Source organism: Mustela putorius, unplaced genomic scaffold (genome assembly GCF_011764305.1).
Source record: "Mustela putorius furo isolate JIRA1106 unplaced genomic scaffold, ASM1176430v1.1 tig00003834_pilon_pilon_pilon, whole genome shotgun sequence".
Classification (NCBI taxonomy): domain Eukaryota; kingdom Metazoa; phylum Chordata; class Mammalia; order Carnivora; family Mustelidae; genus Mustela; species Mustela putorius.
In genome coordinates this window covers 70,290,986-70,310,705 of record NW_025421987.1, presented here as the reverse complement: position 1 = coordinate 70,310,705, position 19,720 = coordinate 70,290,986, and the positions used below count along the sequence as shown (strand labels likewise).

The window sequence follows — 19,720 nt, the reverse complement described above, 5'->3', positions numbered from 1 at the left end:
CATTGTGAATGAAGCTCTTTCCTTTCTTCATCCCACTCTGCTGGATCCCATTCTTCTATTCCTCTCTTTCTCTAATGCCAGGCAGTTTCAATAGTTCTTTTCATTAACCCATGCTTTCATAATTTTTTAGTAGATGTTATTTGTTTATTTATTTGAGAGAGAGAGAGCGCACAAATTGGGAGTGGGATATAAGGGAGGAACAAGCAGAGTCTGTGCTGAGCACGGAAATCCACCTGGCTCAATCCCAGGACCCTGAGATCATGAACCAAGACGAAATCAAGAGTCCTGCATTTACCTGATTGAGCTTCCTGGGCTCCCCTCTCATAATTTCATCTTTTGTACTCAACAAATATTATTTATGAGGATGATTTTATTCATTGTATGTTCTTTGATATAAGTGAACATGTTTATCATGTACATAGTATTACTTTTGGGGTTTATAGAAAAATTATTAATTTTAATTAATATTTAATGATATATTTAATAGTTAATAATATTAATATTTAATTAATTAAATATTATTAGCTAAAGTGCGTTTATATTAAGGAGGTTTGATGGAAGTTTCTCTCGTGTCTGCACTCAGAGACATCTGCATCATGCAGATGCAGACATCTGCATTGCCTGTTTATAAATTCATGCACTTTTGGCCAATCTCTTATGGCTCAACCCCACTAACTGAGGTTACCTTTGGTGATACGCATTGGTGTTTTCCTGTTACAGTCCCTCTCAATGGCAGGCCTCTCCTCTTGCACAACTTCTGAGTCAACTTTGGCTTGGCTCATAAGAAGCTCACACATTCTTACCACACCAGCTGCCTGGTTGCCCTTCGTTCCCTACTCACATGATAGCAGATGTCAGAGCTTTTTGCCTGTAGACTTTTCCAGGTGTTGATGAGTCTTTGATCCATTCTGTCCTTCTAATGGTTACCCCAGGGGGGCATACACTAAACTCTGACTGGTTTCTGGGAGTGGAAGCTAGAACCCTAGGAGAAGCTTCCTTCCTCTCCCCAGGGCAGTGGGACACAATGCATACCTATAGCTCTCTCCTCTCTTACTGCCTCTTCAGTCTGTTTCTATCCTAGAGTGTGGGTGGGCCTGATGTCAGCAGGTTGGTTGTAGAGCTATCTCCTTGTCCTGCCCAAGGAATCTAGCACCTCATTCAGAAATATACTTTTGCTTCTTAATTAATGAATTATTTTGCTTTCAGACTTTTGGAAGCTCTGCTGACAGGGAGATAAAAGAAAAAAAAATCCCCCTTTAAACATCCTGTTACACTAAATTACACTTTGGTATTTGTTCTTCCATTTCCTTGAATTATGGCTTGCTGAAATGTCAAGTGGCATTTTACTTTCAGGCAGAAGGATGTTTTCAATTTAGAAATATAGCATGACCAATCCTGTACAATCATAGAATGCTGGGAATGGAAAGATTTTAGACACGATAAAAGGCCCCAACCCTGCCACCCAACTAAATTTAACAGATGAGGAACTAAAGTTACCCCAGGGTAACACAGATAGAGCATTGTTTCTCTTCCTGTCACACTCCTAGCAGAGTGAAGGCAAATATCATCACAGATTCTTGTTTAAGAGTATTTCAGTTAATAGACTAATTTCCTCTTCCTTATGACACACTTAATTATTCTTTTTTTAAAAAATCAGCTTTTCCTTTGAAATTTCCAGTAGTAAGAAGCAAAGTTGCCTCTATTCTGCATTTTTTCAAACAACAATACATCAAAAAATGCCTGTTATCTTTAAAATTTCTGCTTTATCTAATTTAGATGACTGGATTGAAATAATTTTAGGACTTTATGGTAAGCAGATAGTACAGAATAATGTCACTTTTGAATTACTGAACTAATTGGAAGAAGAAAAGCAAAAAATGTATCCTCAGAATTGGTTTGGCAGGTAAATCCTTCACTTTTCCCAGGAACAGGACCAGGGATCCTCTATGGAAAACATACCAGTGCAATGTAATTGTCAGCTGGAAAATGTCCTCCGTGGCCTCCATCCAATACTGAGGAGACTACAGATGATTTTCTGCATAAGAGAATATTATTCTCAAGGACGGCCCCATTCCTAATCAGATTAGTAAATACAAGGAGGAAATCATGCCAGTTTTGGTCCACTTGCAAAAATATCTTTAAAAATACATGAAAGAATTTAAGGGAACTGAAGAGAGAAAAGCACAGCTGGTACGTCTGTGGGCAGGTGGGGGTATGTTCAGAGGGAGGCAAAACAGTAAGAAAGATGGAGATGCAAAAAGGAAAAGCCCATAGAATGTGGAAGAAGCAGGAAAAATAAGGGGAAAAATCAGACACTTGAAAGCTACATTCTCATCTTAACTCCTAAGATCCTCTCTCTAGGATAAAGATCTTGGCATATATTATCTTCTGGCTTATACATAAATAACAGGTTTCCATAGCGCTTAAGGTATTGTGTAATATTATGTGTGAGAAGTGGGTAGGTGGTAAAATGTCATTTTCAATTTAAGTCCTGGGGAGATGAAGACAAATATAGAATTTAAGAGAGTAATATAAAGTCCTAATGCTAACTTCACAGTTGATACAGAGAAACGGATTTTTTTCCTTTCTTAGATTCTGCAAAAGTGATAAAAAGGAAGAAATAAATGAAAGGGTAAAATAGGTGGGTAAAGTAGGCAAAAATAGTAAAAACAAACAAACAAACAAACAGTAGACAAAGATTTTTCTTCCTTCATAGCAATGTTTGATTTCCGGACTCATACAAGACTATTCTTATCTAGAAAAGTTATAGATAAAATAAGTAGCTCAGACAGTATAACTTGAGAGTATTTCTTTACTGCAAAAAAAACCCAAAAAGCCAAAAAAACATGTTCTTTAGAAGTTTTGGATGTACTAATAAGCAAGAAGCAAAAAGATGAAAAATCACCTGTTGGAAAACTTAGGTATTTCCAGTTCCAGGCAAATAAGCAAATAAACGTACATCTTTTTTTTTATAATTTTTTTTATTTTTTATAAACATATATTTTTATCCCCAGGGGTACAGGTCTGTGAATCACCAGGTTTACACACTTCACAGCACTCACCAAAACGTACATCTTATGAAAATGAAGAGTAGCATACATAGTTTATAACCTGTTATATCATACAAAAAATACACAGGGAGTCCTTTCCTGTGCAAATTAACAGAGGTGTCCACAGACCCCCACATCTGTAATGACACCCTAGGAACTTAGGAGTTTTGTAACCATTTCCTTTCTGTCAAGCATTTAGGCTTGACAAATGTTATCTGGGAAAACATTTCTTAAACACCTTCATGCTTACATATTAGAAGACCCAATGGCATTTGTCATTAAAATAAATCCTTCGAAAAGGAATTGTGGAGTCCAAAGATTCAAAGGCCTTTGGGTCATTGTGCTAAGTTGCTGTCCCCAGACCTGTGGGTTCCTCTACCACCACTGCATAGAAATGGCGACTGCCTCAGAACCAACACTGGATGTTGTCAAGTCCTAAAACTGTTGCCATGGTATCTCATTATTGTTTTCAGTTGAATTTTTTGATTATTTGTGAGAATGAACTTTTTTTTCCCACATGTTTATTAACCTTTAACAATTTGATAATGAACTTGAAAGAAGCATTAGACTTGACTGATTCCTGTTACATCATTCAGAGAAGCACATTACGGACTCTTCTTGAATAATTCCTATGGGAGGCACTCCCCATCTTAAAGAAGGCCTTCTCTGATACTGAACCAGTCTTTATTATAGAATGACTCTAAAGTTAAGTCAAATCTATTCACGCGTAGACCTCTGTCTCATTGACCTTCATTCTTATTCTAGGGCAGCAAAGAGCAAGACTACTCTACCTTCTGTTTCTAACACTTTTCACTTTGGCTGCCATTTCAAAAGTCGGGAAAGGGTTAATTATCAGAACCCAGGATAAAAGAATCAGATGGGAAATGAACGAAATTTCCCTTAGTTACTCAGTAAGTTTGTATAAGACAGAAGGCACACTTAAAATTGATGTCTCTTAGATATGAGAATTATGATGTTCTAAATTCTTTATTATGGTTAAGAGGGAACTGATATTTAATATTGTTTATATGCTGTTGATTACCTAATTATCCTGCCGGTAGATCTTCTGTGAGAAATTAAATTAGAAAATTTATGGACAGCTATAAGAAAAAATACACAAAACATTAAAATCGCATTTTAAATTAGGCCTTATATGACATAAAACACTTGGAGGATTGACAGTCTACTTTTGCCAAAAATCTGTGGCAATAATCATCCTTTGCCCATATAGAACAAATGAAAGTCTACACAATTTTTATTTATTTGTTTATTTATTTAAAAATTTTTAAAAAGATTTTAAAAATTTATTTCAAACAGAGAAAGATCACAAGTAAGCAGAGCAGCAGGCAGAGAGAGGGGGAGAAGCAGGCTCCCAGATGAGCAGAGAGCCCTATGTGGGGCTCAGTCCCAGGACCCTGAAATCATGACTTGAGCCAAAGGCAGGGGCTTAACCCTCTGAGCCACCCAGGGGCCCCAAACGTCTACACAATTTTTAAAGCTTAAGTCTTAAAAATGCTAGTACAACAAATTATGATTTTTGAAGGTACCACATCTCCTTATTTTTTGTCTCATAATTTTGAGAGTTCCCAAGAGTGCTAGGGCTGGCCATAAGGGTAATGGAACTCCCTACTTTGAGTGGAACATATTTTCTTATTCTTGCTTAAAGTGCTAATAGGCAATACTTACTGAGCTCCTGCCATATTCCAGGCACTGCTCTAAAGTCTTTATGTGCTTAACTCATTTAATTGTCCCTGTAATCATTGGCAATGGTTATAATTATCATCCCCATCTCACAACGAGGAGAGAAGAAGTTAAGTGATTGGCCCACGGTCAACCCACCAGCAAGAGGGGAACCAGAGATCCCAAAGCAGGCTTTCTGGCTCCAGGGCCAGTACTCTTTGCCACCACTCCATACCACCTGCACAACAAGTATCATGTGACCGTATGGAAAAATCAGTAGTTGCTGAGTCAAGTGAGTGGTTTGTCAAGTGCCTGCTATGCTTAAGCCACTACTCCAGGTACTTTGCTTTCCTTTAATGCCTGGTAGGGTGCTTAGGGATTTGTCACATGTCATTCTTCCCTTTTATATCCTGAACCAAGAGATGGGAGATCAGGTAGAGCCTTTCTTTCTCATAGAATTGATGGCAAGGCTGCCAGAGCCCATAGTAGGCCCTCTTCTGGTGTCACCATGTAAGACCTTTTGGCCAAGTTTTAACTCTAAGCCCTTTATTACATTATTCTGCATTTATATCTTCATCCATTAGGAATTTGGGGAACAGTCACCTCTTTCCAGTTGTGTGTGCATTTTCATAGTAACCAATTCCTCCAAATGTCAGATGTCTACAGAAAGGAAGCAATAAGTTCGACTTTGAATATGAAGTTGATCTTGCTGGCTAGTGTTTCATAGAACTGCCCTGTGGTGAGAGCTTTGTCACTATGACTGTCCTTCCCCAGCAGTCATCTCTGTAGTACAGTTTAGTGTGATTCCCGGGAGAGTCTCTCCTACCTTATGCCTGCCCCTTTCCCTCTGGATTTAACTCTTTAGTGGAGAGAGGCAAGGTTGACTTAGTATCACTGGATGAGAGAGCCAGGAAGGAAATGGCCTAAAAGCAGGAAAGAGTTCAGAGTGTCTTGGGAAAATAAAGGTCTAGCATTATCTAGTCCAAAGGTAGACCTCCCTTCTTCTAGGCCTCCCTCAACAGTTTGTACCTCAGTTTATAACAATAATACTAATAATACTTTTCCGGGTGTGGGGGGGAGGAAATAGTATTAACCTAACCTGTACTACACTCTACCCTTCCTATACCCACCACCAAGTTCTTATTTTTACAGATTCTCTTACTATCTTAAAATAACTCTCTAAGAATGCCATCACAGTGGTTTTTCAAGCCCAGATAGTGGCCATATAATATGTCCTGATTCATGAGGGATTACATATTGTGAAGGAGCCAGTCCAGTGCACTTTGGGGGAAAAAAATGCCAACTGCTTCAGGCTTTGGATAACAAAGATTCCTTTTTAAAAAAATCCATAGGGGCGCCTGGGTGGCTCAGTGAGTTAAGCCGCTGCCTTTGGCTCAGGTCATGATCTCAGGGTCCTGGGATTGAGCCCTGCATCGGGCTCTCTGCTCAGCAGGGAGCCTGCTTCCTCCTCTCTCTCTGCCTGCCTCTCTGCCTGCTTGTGATCTCTCTCTGTCAAATAAATAAATAAAATCTCTTAAAAAATCCATAATTCCAAATAATTAGTTTATGTAGATATTTAACCCAATTAAAGAAATAGAGCTTAACTTCCATTGTCATCACCCCCGCCCCCATTAGGGGCCTGGCCTGAAAACCTGCTTCTAGATAGTAGTATACAGAAAGGAAGGGAAAGTAACTTTACAGGGCAGAAACTTGGCAAACACAACCTTGGCCAATGGTAAGGTTAACATCAACAGTGATAAGACAGGTTGATAGCATGCACCCTTGATAAGATATAATGAGAATAACATTCATCTCTGTTGACTTCCTCCCACCAACCCATAACCCCTATCTAACCCTAAGAAAAACATCAGATAAACACAAATAGAAGGGCATTCTACAAAATATCTGACAAGTATTCCTCAAAACTGTCAAGTTCATAAAAAACAAGGAAAGTCTAAGAAACTGTCATAGAGCAGAGGAAGCTAAGGAGTCAGAAATCTAAATATAATGTGATTTCTTGGGACAGAAAAAGGACATTAGGAAAAAATTAGGAAAATCCTAATAAAATATTGAGTTCAGTTAATAGTCATGTACCAAATTGGCTTCTTAGTTGTGATAACTGGTAATATAAGATGTTAACTAGAGGGATGGCTGGGTGAGGGATATATCAGGACTCTGTGCTATTCTATCTTCACAACTTTTCTGTAAATCTAAAACAACTCCAAAATGAAAAGTTTATTTATGTATAAAAAAAGCAATCAATAAATTGCTACTTAAAGCTATATAAATAATACACAATACTAACTTTGAGATACATAGACTTAATTTCACTTGTATTGATAGTTTAAACTCTTGAATTTGGGAAATACAGTCCAAATAGAGCAGAGGGAAAGGAGGGAAGGAAATGGACATTTATTGAATAGTGTTATTTATTAGGCCCATCGCCAAACAGCCACCCAACTCCTCTCCTTTGAAACCACAGTGAGTATCTCACTGTGTAGAGCAGGAAATTGGGGCTATGAGTATAGGAAACCTCTTGAAGTTCTCCAGCTACTCGGGAGGCAAGAGAACTGCGAATGAAATTTAGGGGGTGGGAGATCAGTCAGCAGGAGGGCTAACAGATGCTAGGAAGGGAGGCAGCAGGGAGATGGCATGCCCCAGGGTTCCCAGTAATTGTGAGAAAAATGGGTGTGTTTTCTGACCTGAAGCCTCCAAGAGACTAATAATGATCTTGGGCAATAAAATTTGTTACTGTTAAGGTAGAGGTCTATATAGTGAATGTTAAATGTAGTTGAGACCATTCCCTATTTTCTGACAGGAATTATGTACAACAATGTAATGATTTCACTTCCTCTGTTTTATTGATAACACTTTTTCCATGGATTCGAGCTGATCTAAAATTTCCTATAGATTCATAAGATAAGCCTCAAAAATACTGAACTTTTTTTGCATTTTTGGATACCATATGTGAAGAGCCAGGCCTCACACTGGGTACGTACCAGTGTGGATACATAGCTCCGATTAGCCCATATAATTTACACACAGGGCAAGAATAGTGTGTGCTTCTGTGAAATTTTCTTCTGTGTAATTTTTTTCTCTGACCTTCCAGTTGCTATGGGAATCTTTGCTTAACTAGCCTATTGGCCTCTCTGGCTCCTACCCTTTTATCTCATTACCTGGGCTAGCAGCCATTTTATTCAAAGATATGACTTGATTAGTATAAACAAATGTCATCACTTAGGTCCACAGTATAGAGGGATTTTTTTTTAACTTATTTTCTTTTGTCAAAGTAAGATACGTATTTAAAGCCTAAAAGTGCCTATTCATCCTTTGTGGTTGATGTTTCATTTTATCATGTATTATTTTCTTCCAGTGTCAGACCATCAGAAGTCACAAATTCAGGTATAAAATATAAGGAACGAAATATCTTTATGGAAAAAACATGTAACCTTTACAATGGTAAAGTTATGCAAAAATCATCCAGTAAGTAATCACTCTTGACTTATTTTAATCATGTTATTATTTTATAGATTGGTATGAATATGACAAATAGCTGCTTTGAGTGCCTGGAATGCTGGTATTCCTTAATAAATGGGAAGGGAAAATCCTGTGATCTCTGTTTGACAAAGGAGGAAAGTGAGCCTCAGAGACATCAATGATTTTTCCAAGGCTGCACAGCATATAAATGACAAGAGTAGAAGGTCTAAGCCAGAAAACACACATAAATTGTCCATTATAGTTTCCAGAATAGGGTTGGGACAGAACGTCAATTCTCTCCCATAAGTGTTTAAGAGCTGAAAATAAATAAAAGCTCTTTTTGCTCTAAGAAGCCTGATATGAGCTTGGTTTGGGCTAACCAGAGAAAGAATTATAAAAAAAGATAATTAAAACAAAAAAATTATCAGACTGAAGGGTATTATTTAGAGGTATAGTAATAGGGACACCTGCGTGCCTCAGTTGGTTAAGCATCTGACTCTAGGCTTCAGCTCAGGTCATGATCTCAGGGTCATGAGATCCAGCCCTGACAGGCTCAATGGGAATCTTCATGAGAATGTTCTTCCTCTGCCCCTCCACACACACACACACACACACACACACACACACACACACACTCTTTCTCTCTCTCTCTCAAATAAATGAATCTTTAAAAAGAGAAGTGTAGGGGCACTTGGGTGGCTCAGTGGGTTAAAGCCTCTGCCTTCAGCTCAGGTCATGATCCTAGGGTCCTGGGTCTGAGCCCTGCATGGGGCTCTCTGCTCAGTGGGGAGTCTGCTTCCTCCTCTCTCTCTGCCTGCCTCTCTGCCTACTTGTGATCTCTGTCTGTCAAATAAATAAATAAAATCTTTAAAAAAAAAAAAGTGAGAGAGAGAGAAGTGTAGGGGCACCTGGGTGGCTCAGTGGGTTAAGCCTCTGTCTTCGGCTCAGGTCATGATCTCAGGGTCCTGGGATTGAGCCCCAAGTCAGGCTCTCTGCTCAGCAGGAAGCCTGCTTCCATTCCTCTCTCTCTGCCTGCCTCTCTGCCTACTTGTGATCTCTGTCTGTCAAATGAATAAATAAAATCTTTAAAAAAATAAAAAGAGAAGTGTAGTGAGAATAATTTCCAAAACTCCATCATAGGAAAATATTTCACTCACTGCCAATCCTGTATAAATTTATGTCCAAGGGGTAGTGGTAATTTCATAGAAGAGATATGTTAATTTTAGAATTTCTACTGAAATTTTGCTGTCAAATGTACACCATTATTTAATATTTGGTGCACATTTATAATCTAACCTACTCCGTACGTCTTTTTGTCAGGGTTACATGAGATAATATGTGTAAAGTACCTACAACAGTGCCTGGTATATTATGGAAGCTTGATCCAATTACTAATTACTTATGTTACTGTTATTATTATTACTACTATACCTTGGAGCATGACCTTTGAAGTGAAACATACTTGAGCTTAAGTCCAAGGTCTATTATTTACTAGGTAGGCAAATTCAGGCAAGTTATTAAAGTATCCTGAGCTTCGATTTCCTCATCTGTTAGAAGGGCAGAATGACATTTTACAGGTTGTGGAAATTTCTCTTTTGGTTTGACATAACATGTTGATTGTTAAAGTATGTCCCATGGCTGGCATCATGAGCATCACCTGGAACTTAGAAATGTACAGCCCGGGGCCCCATCCCTATCCTACTAAACCAGCAATGGGAGGGATATATAGCCGCTAATGCTTTAACAAACCCTTTAGGTGACTGCGAGGCCTGGTTGCGTTTGAGAACCTCGGACAGCACATGACTTGTCCCATAGCAAGTGCTGACTATGTTTTGGTTCATTTTCCTTAGGTATTGAGCCACCACAATGACAAAAACACAGTTCCCACCTTTGCAGGACTAACAGTCAAACAAACCTAAAATCACATCTTGAGTGAAGCTTTTTCCATTTTACCCTGTAAAGCAAAAAGAAAACTTTTCCCCATTGTCCAAGACTTTGCTTTTATGTGCATGACTAAAGGAGCTTTCCTTTCCATCACCTCACTGTGTGCATCTTTAATACAATAGCACAGCTCTGGTTTACACGTTAGCAAAATTAAAAAGTACCTGCAAATTCAAAATTTCAGGTATGTTGTAAAACGCTAAAAACAAGATTCCATCTTACAAAAGATGCAGTTTCCTGGTAGATAAAAGAGAAACTGGAGCTTTCCCAAAACTGCAGAATACACAGTTTCAAGGGAAAATAGCAAAAGAACACAAAGAATAAACAAAAGGGGAGCCTCAAGTTCCTTTTGGTCCCTTTGAATCAAAGGGCCGCGGATTTATCATGAACAGCTGTGTTTATAAGGTTTGCTGATCGCTGCAGCTGTAGCAGCTGAGTAACAGGAAGGTTAGATTTTCAGAAGTTAACTTGGAAATGAGCTAGCTCCTTCTGAGGAACTAATGACACTATTTTGTTCCTAGCCTCCCCTAAAACCTGCTGTTACGAAGGTGCGTTTAGGTCGTTAAGCATCAGAGCCCTGAAAGAACTGCCCGAAGTGAAGAAACCAGCTTTTCTTCTGGATCCGGAGAAATACTTTAGGGAAAAGCCAGAGGAGGAGCGTTCCCAAATTCCAGAGCCTCCATCGCTCTCTGAAAGTAAGTCCTCAGCCGCCATTCCCTTCAGGATTCTCTCCCCATTACATTCAACCACTCAAAAACAAACAAACAAACAAAAAAAACCAAAAAAAAAAAAAAAAAAAAAACCAGTCGGAGAGCATGGAAGTAACATGTTTGCCTTGTAGGTTGCCATGAAAGGAAGCGTGGTTTGACTGTTAAGATTTATAGCTCAGCTGCTGATCTGTGCTCTCAAAAAGGGCAGCCAACAGGCTGGGATACATTAAAAGAATATTTTTATTTTGTCACTTTTCTGAAGTCAGAATGCTATGAATATATATTACGAGCCTGCCCTGGATGAGACCCCCTTCCCCCAGATAATCTCCATTTTCAAAACCGATACCAGAGACAGAGCTATCCTAAGGCTGCTTGAGAACAGAGTCTCTGACGATCTGGTTTTTGTTCTTTGCGGATGGAATACTATAAATAGAGGCTACTTAATGCACATTGTATTAGAGACTTCCAGCTGCAGTGCTGGGCTTAGATAACGAAAGGACAAGAAAGCTTCTCTCAGAAAAATAGAAGTGCACGATCTCTGAAGATTCAGGAACAAGGTGTGCAAAAGAATGCTCTCTTTTTCAGATGGTTAGAGCCTTCCAAGTTGCTAGGAATTTGAAGAACAGTTTCTGTGCAGAAATCCTACCTGCAATGGAGAGGCCCTAAGGGGGTGCAGGAAACCCAACCTGAATCTCAGTGACGCACTCAGAGAGCATATGGACACTGCAGGGAACTTATTTAAAATAATTAATGAAAAGCGCATATTTCCAACTTCTCACAGTCAAAAGATCAGAACTAAACTCGAACCATCTGAGATCTGTGGTTTCTAAACTTTTCAAATCCTCTGAGATAAGAGGTCAGCATCATCCTTGAGAGAGGATAACCCTTGTAGGAGGGAGGCATTTCTCTATGTCCATACTGGGGGACGTTTTAGCTGCTTGTCTTCGCTGGATTCCCTATGGGAAAGAAGAACAGCTGGTCAACTTTTTTTTTTTTTTTTTTTTTTTTTTGAAATTCCACTTGTGTGCCACAGTACAGCTGTCATTCCTCATTGCTGTAGTTTCCAGTCTAATTATTATCAGCTTCCTTTTGCCTTTACTCAAGAGTTTTTCTTTTCTAAACTTATAATCATTTATCTGGTCTCTCGAGGTTCATCTAATGGTTTCTGCTCATTTCTTTTAAAACCATGAATCCGTAAACTTCAGGGCTCTACATAACCATTTGTGCATCTGACAGGGCTTTCAGTCTATCACCCTGTACCTCCCTAATCTCAGGAGGATTCATTTTTTAAGAACAAACACAAGAGGTACTTATCCTCTTGAGTCACAGACAGTACTTATCCTCTTGAGTCACAGACAGAAGAGAATCTGGGGAACAGACAGTAAGAAAAGATCCACAGAACAAGGACAAAGTGTAAAGACAGTAGAGACCTAGGAGTGCCTGGGTGGCTCAGTCAGTTGAGCGTCTGCCTTTAGCTCAGGTCGTGATCTCGGGCAGGGTCCTGGGATGGAGCCCCTTGTCAGGCTCTCTGTTCAGGGGGGAGCCTGCTTCTTCCTCTCCCTCTGCCCCTCCCCATCCCTTTCTTTCTTTCTCTTTTAAATGAATAAAATCTGGAAAAAAAAAAAAAGACAGTAGAGACATAGGACATTTACAGGGGAGGGAACCAAGATGGAGCAATCAGAACTGAGGGAAGAGGAATAGAAGACAGGGAGTATGCAAAAGCTGGGGAGCAAGAAAGAGGGAGAGATCAACAGTGAGGGCAGCAAACACCGCTACTCACGGTGCAAGCTCCCGCACTCCTGTGAGGAGCCCTGTACAGTCTGCAGCAGGAGAATTCTTCTCTATGGGTAGGTGGATGTGTGTGGGGTAGTAGGTGGGGGGTAGATGGCTGAATAGACATACCTAAAATACTGTAATACATTTTCAAAGAAGTTTTTTTTTCTCCTGGAATTTTGCAATATAATTTTTTCCTGTAATTTCCACAGTATTTTTTTTAAAGATTTTATTTGTTTATTTGACAGACACATCACAAGTAGGCAGAGAGGCAGGCAGAGAAAGAGGAGGAGGAGGGAGGCTCCCTGCTGAGCAGAGAGCCAGATGCGTGGCTCGATCCCGGGACCCTGAGATCATGATCTGAGCTGAAGGCAGAGGCTTAAACCACTGAGCCACCCGGGTGCCCCACAGTTTTTTGTTTGTTTGTTTGTTTTTAAAGATGTTTTACTTCCTTTTTAAAAATTTTCTTCTTCAGCTTTTTATCCTTTGCTCTCTTTTCAGTATTTCCAGTTACCTGCCTTCTCTGCAAATGAAAATAGTTCTTTTTTTCTTAAAGTTCCATCAATGTCAGGGAGAGACAGATGCAGACTTTGAGGACAATGGAATGCATGACATGTGACACCATGTTCTGTGGACACACCGAGGGAGAAGCCAGACCAGCTGTGGCTAAGGCATAAGAAGCAGTGCCGAGTGGCGGTCACACACTTAGGAAGGGTAGGAGTTCACAGGGTGAAGGAGGAGGAAAAGAAGTCAAGATCAAGGAAATAGTGTAAGGAAAGGCATATCAGGGAGGAAGTAGGACAGAAATCTACGTGATTTCAAGGTGGTTTCATTGGGAGACATTAGGTAAGTGAGTCTGACACACATGAGTAGAGTTTAGAATATGTTGAGTTTGAGGTACTGGTGTGCTTTTTAGAAATCAAGGACTTGAGGATGATAGAGGACTGTAACAGGCTTTGTATGATATCCTATCGTGCTCAACTAGCAGATACTGCAATAATGTTTGTTCACTTATGTGTTTAGCCTTTCCTTTTTTTTTTTTTTTTTAAGATTTATTTATTTATTTGAGAGAGAGAGAGAGAGCATGAGCAGGGAGAGCAGCAAAGAGAGAAGGAGACGCTGACTCCCAGCTAAGCAAGGAGCCTGATGAGGGGCTCGATCCCTGGATGTCAGGATCATGACCTGAGATGAAGGCAAAAAAAAGCCTAACCATCTGAGCCACCCAGGTGCCCCTATCTTTAGCCTTTTCTGAGGTAGATACTGAATGCATCTGTGCACAGGCTGGTCTCTGTGCTGGACGCGGGAGATAAAGATTTAGCATGTAAGAGGCCCAGGCTTCAGAGATCTTGAAGACTAGTTGGCAAAATAAGTAAGGAAATGAATAATTACGTTTTACACCAAGGGCTGTGATAAAGATATGCACTGGCTTCCATGGGACCACATAGAGATTCATAGATTTTTTTTTGGAGAAATCTGGTTAAATCAAGCTAGACACCAAAAGTCAGGAAAGAAAAAAAGGGGAATGATATTTCTGACAAAGGAGTAGCTTATTCAAATGAAAGGTAGTATGAGTAAGGAGTGCTAAGTGAGCTACACATAGTTCCAAATGGTTGGTTCTAGAAGGGGCATGGCAGAATTAAGGCTAGATAGGTAAATAAGGGCCAGATCATGGAGCACCTACTGTACTATGCTGAAGACCTTCACATTTATTTTATCAGAAAGGAGGGCCCATTGGAATGTTTTAGTCAAGTATTTTGAATTATTCCATTTCATCACTTCTATTAATTCTTCTGTTTTTGTATCTCTTTGTATGACTCTTTTAGTGATTTCTCCAGTTTACAATACTCTATTCTGTTCTCTTTATTCCTTCTTTTTTTTTTTTTTAAAGATTTTATTTATTTATTTTACAGAGAGAGATCACAGTAGGAGAGAGGAAGGGAAGAGATCACAGAGAGAGGAAGGGAAGCAGGCCCCCTGCTGAGCAGAGAGCCCGATGTGGGACTCGATCCCAGGACCCTGAGATCATGACCTGAGCCGAAGGCAGCGGCTTAACCCACTGAGCCACCCAGGCGCCCCTCTTTATTCCTTCTTGTAACAGTAAACTTCTACTGAGATTATTTTTCTTCAGCCTGAAGAATGTCCTGCTGTATTTCTTATAATGTGGATCGGCTGGTGAGTAATTGCCCCAGCTTTTATGTGTCTGAAAAATGCACTTGTTTCATTTTGGTTTTGGAAGGATATTGTCACTGGGTTTAAAACTCTAAAGAGTAGTGTTGGGCTTTTGTTGTTGTTGTTGTTGTTGCTCTTTTCCCTTTCTGCTTTTTAAAGATCGTGTCCCATTGTTTCCTTGCTCCCATAATTCCTGTTTAAAATTCAGCTCTTGGGGCAACTGGGTGGCTCAGTGGGTTAAAGCCTCTCCCTTCAGCTCAGGTCATGATCCTGGCGTCCTCGGATTGAGCCCCACATCAGGCTCTCTGCTTGGCAGGGAGTCTGCTCCCCCCGCCCCCCGCCTACTTGTAATCTGTCTGTCAAATAAATAAATAAAATCTTTAAAAGAAAAAAAATAAAATTCAGCTCTTAATATTATTGTGGCTTCTTTGAATGTAATACCTTCTTCTTTTTTTAAAATCTGGCTTCTTTAAAGATTTTTTTCTTTATCTTTAGTTTTGAGCAGTTTGATCATGATGGATATAAATATACATTTCTCAGTCTTTATATTGTTTGGGGTTGATAGGAATTCTCAATTAAATCTTTTTTTCAATTTTGGACAATTCTCAGCCATTATCATTTTGAATATTGTTTCTAATTCTAAATCTTCTGTCCTTCTGGGATTGCAAATTTGCATATGTTAGACATTCTTTATGTCATAAATATAAATGTTTCTTACATTCTTCTCTTCTGTCCATTTTATTTTCTTCCCTGGGCTTTATTTTGGGTACTTTATATTGACTAGTCTTTGCTTTGCATTCAGTAATCCTGTCTTTGCCTATTTGCTCTTAAACTCATGTGGTCAGTTCCCAATTTCAGATTTCACATACACATTTTCTTCAGTTCTAGGATGCCATTTGAAACCCTTTTTATGTAGATTCTAATTCTCAGTTGAAATTACTCATGTTTTCATCCATGTTGTCAAAATTTCTTGTTTTAATACATTTATAACAGAAATTCCAAAGCTTTGGCTTGTTAATATCAATATCTGAATGATCTTGGGATCTGGTTCTATATTGTCTATTTTTTCCTTATGGTTTTCCTTCTCCTTTGCAAGTCTTATAATTTTTGTACATTTTTTAAAATTGTATGACAGAAATTACGTATGTCTGATCTATAGATACTAAAATTAATGTTATTTTCTCCCAGAGATAGTTTACCTTTTCCTTAATTGGGCAGAGAACCTGAAGGGCAGATCATATTAATTCAATTAGGAATTGAGCTCAGTCAGTGCTCGGTTAAAGCTTTAGTTAGATTTAGTCCATTTCTGATTTCAAATGTCTGTTTTAAGCTTCTTCTTTTATTGGTATATTGTCTCCTAAGTACTGCAAGTTTACAGGGAATATTACTTTGCTTCTCCAGTCCAATCCACAGTCTCTATCATCCTAGCATTCAGAAAACATCTATAGGGATTACTAGCCATAATTATGGAGTTTCTCTAGATTCCAGCATATCACACCAACCCACAGTCGTCAAAACTCTTTTGATTTTACATCCCCTGAGAAAGGTCTCTTTGTCTATGGCAATCCTGTTCCTTAGCAATACCCAGACACAATAAATCCTCAGAGGGAAGAAAATATTTGGCAATCTTAGCCCATCTAAGAAGGGTTCTGCCAGCTCCAGAATTTTAATTTGATAATCTTTGCTTCTACCACCCTCTGATAGATTTTAAAATATTAATTTCTGTAATTTACCTTTTTTTGTTTGTTTTTCTGTCTGGTGCAGTGAGAAGTATGACATACCACTACCTATTAAATCCTATCCAAATTATAAGTGGACATTACAAAAACTCAAGGAAACCCAAGAAAAATATATAAAAAAATAATAATGCATCATAATAAGTTTTTGAAAGTAGTGATAAAGAAAAGCCTCAGTAATCACTAGAGAACCAAAAGGAGGAAGAATAAAGGCAAGAATGATAGCCTACATCTGACCAGAAACCATGTCACCCAGAATACATTGGAGAAACCATTTTTAAAGTAATGAAGGAAGGTGGGGGGTGGGGTGGGAAGAACATCCCAACCTAAAATTTTTTACTCAGCAAAAAATATTCTTCAAAAGTAAAGGTGAAATGAACTCTTAAAAAAAATTCCTGTCCAAAACCAAAATTTCTATTGAGGGGCACCTGGGTGGCTCAGTTGGTTGAGTGGCTGCCTTCAGCTCAGGTCATGATCCCAGAGTCCCGGAATGGATTCCTGCATCGGGGTCCCAACTCCATAGGGAGTCTGCTTCTCCCTCTCTGACCTTCTACCCTCTTATGCTCTCTCCCAAATAAAAAAAAATTTTTTTTTCTATTGAAGTGTTTAAAACAGGAAACTGATATGACCAGTTTTAGAAAGCTTTTTGGAAACTGTGTAATAAATGCTTTGTAATGGGACTGGATGGAAGGCTGCATATTATAGTACTGGGAGCTAGTTGTTTGCAGCTGGCGCTCTGCTTTAGAATCCTTACTTTGACTTCCACTAGTTGTTTATGGACAAATTACATAAGCATCTAAGTCTCAGCTCTCTCATGTATAAAATGGGGCTAACCATGCCTGATTTTGAAGTTGTATGCTACAGCTGACTTTAGCACAGTGACTAGTACATAACTAAACACTCATGAAATGGTATGTGTTATTATTTTGAAGATAAGGAGACCCTAGAAAGGAAATAGCAAATTTGAAAAATGTTAAGGAGATTGAATTTAAAGGGTTATGTGCCTCGATGAGATGTGAACACATGTATGACTCAGGTTTCTAGCTAGGAAAACTATGTCCAAAAAGGGAGACTATTATTAAGAGAGGAAATATAAGAGAAGAAGATGGTTTAGAGATGGTTTTTAATATACGTTGAGGTGGAGGTGCTTGTGGGACATCAACCGAGAAAAACTCACACTTTTCCAAGAAACTGACTATAGTAGGAAAGAAGGGCGGTAACTGAAGAGCAAGTATAGACATGTTTCAGAGTTTATGTTCTTGTTATGTTCACTTTCTTGTTCTGATTTTAGCTGTAATATATGGGTGTTATAGAAAATTGGCTAGTAGAAAGTAAAGAGAACTCTAAAGAACACAGGAATATCAGATCTAAAGAACAGCTACTGCACCCTCAAACCTGAGGGAGACTGAGGAAGATGCCCCTCCCAGCCAGGGCGGTCACCCAGACCCCACGGGAGAGGGCTCGCCCGTGTCTCACTGGATGGGGAGGTGGCAGAGCAGCCGCAGGCAGAACTGCCGATATTCTACTCTCGGGTGACATGGGAAGCCATCCACAGGGAAGGGCTGCCTCTCTGAACTCACTACAAAGCCACCAAAAGAGTACAGGGGAGGCTGTTCACAGGGAGGAGTCATACTGGCAGACATCCACTTCCCTCTTGGGGTAAGCAGGAAAGCATTCACCAGGCAGTGCCAGGCAGGTGACAAGAAGGCTGCTAGTTCTGGGCTCTGGGGTCGCCATGCTTGTACAATGGGCGTCTGGAGCTGGGAAAGCCTCTGTGTGGACGTGGTCCTGGGGGAAATCATGCTAAGTGCTAGAGAAACTGCACTGCAGGAGCCTGGTGACCCAGGCACCTGCCTGGGAGAGAAATCCACTTCTCCAGTGACATCTAGGGTCCTCTCGTGACAGGGATCAGCATCAACCAACTGGCAAAAGAGAGATTTACAGGGCTCTAGTTCATTATGCCAAAGTAAGCCGTGAAGAGTGGATTTGGAGCTGAGGGGCAATATATCGATAACTGGCACATTATCATCTTAACTGTATTTTCATGCTTTTTTCCCTGACCTTTTACCTTATTTTGGATCTTTTGAAATTGCAGTCCGTATTCCCATTACGTTATAAGGTATTAACAGCTATGGTTGTCTTTTGGGAGAATTTCCGCTTATAAAGGGAATAGAACTTGGGAGACTCCAAACAATAATGGTGTAAAGGCAATATTTCAAGCATACCCTCGTCTTCAAATCAAGACTCTACCGCTTGCTAGCTGTATGACTTTGAACAGGTCAGTTGAACTTCCCGTGCCTTAGTCTCTTCAACTAAAAATGGGCATCTTATTAGTTACTGCCCTCGTAAGGTTGCTGTGAACATTAAGTGAAATAATATAGGTGAAGCCCCTAGCATAGGACCTAATACTTAATAAGAATTTGATACATTTTCTTTATTGATAGTATCTTACTGTTAATATTCCAATATTATTCCACTTAACAGCTTTATGCTATAGAAGTTATTATTGTCCTTATTTTCTGTAAGAGGAGTCTGTGGCCTAAACTCTGGCATTGGCATAAGGAATCTGGAGCATAGACCTGAAGAGTTAAAATGACTTAGCTGGTCCCACGTAACTAGTAAGAGATGGGCCCTGCATGAGGAGTGTCCACATTATTCAGTTGTTCGTGTTGTTACTATTTCTAGGTGTCATCTCCCTTGTTCAAATAGCGTTCAAATCATGTTCCCTAGGCAGCGTGTTCTTTTTTGTAAATTCAGTTGGCCAACATATAGCACATTATTAGTTTCAGATGTAGAGTTCAGTTATTGATCAGCTGCGTATAACACCCAATGCTCATCCCATCACAAGCCTTAATCCTTAATGCCCATCACCCTATTACCCCAACCTCCCCCACCACCTCCCCTCCAGCAACCCTCAGGGTGTTCCCTGTGTAGTTGAGAGTCGCTCATGGGTTGTCTTATGCCGAGCAAAATAAGTCAATCAGAGAAAGACAATGATCATACGGTTTCAATGATATATGGAATATAAGGAATAGCACAGAGGATCATAGGGGAAAGGAGGGAAAACTGAATGGAAAGGAATCACTTATGCAGCTTCTTCTTTTTTTTTTTTAAGATTTTATTTATTTATTTGAGAGAGAGAGATCACAAGTAGGCAAAGAGGCAGGCAGAGGGAGAGGAGGAA

At 39.6% G+C, this 19,720-nt stretch overlaps 1 protein-coding gene across 4 annotated transcripts in view; it reads left to right on the top strand.

Annotated features, from left to right (window-relative positions):
• WDR49 (WD repeat domain 49) overlaps nt 1–19,720 on the top strand; it is a 134,571-nt gene that overhangs the window by 100,680 nt on the left and 14,171 nt on the right. For all 4 annotated transcript variants that reach the window (XM_045088605.1, XM_045088604.1, XM_013058288.2 and 1 more), the window contains 2 exons: nt 8,104–8,213; nt 10,670–10,843. In XM_045088605.1, the coding sequence (XP_044944540.1) occupies nt 8,104–8,213; nt 10,670–10,843 (284 nt within the window). The remainder of the gene's footprint in view (nt 1–8,103; nt 8,214–10,669; nt 10,844–19,720) is intronic.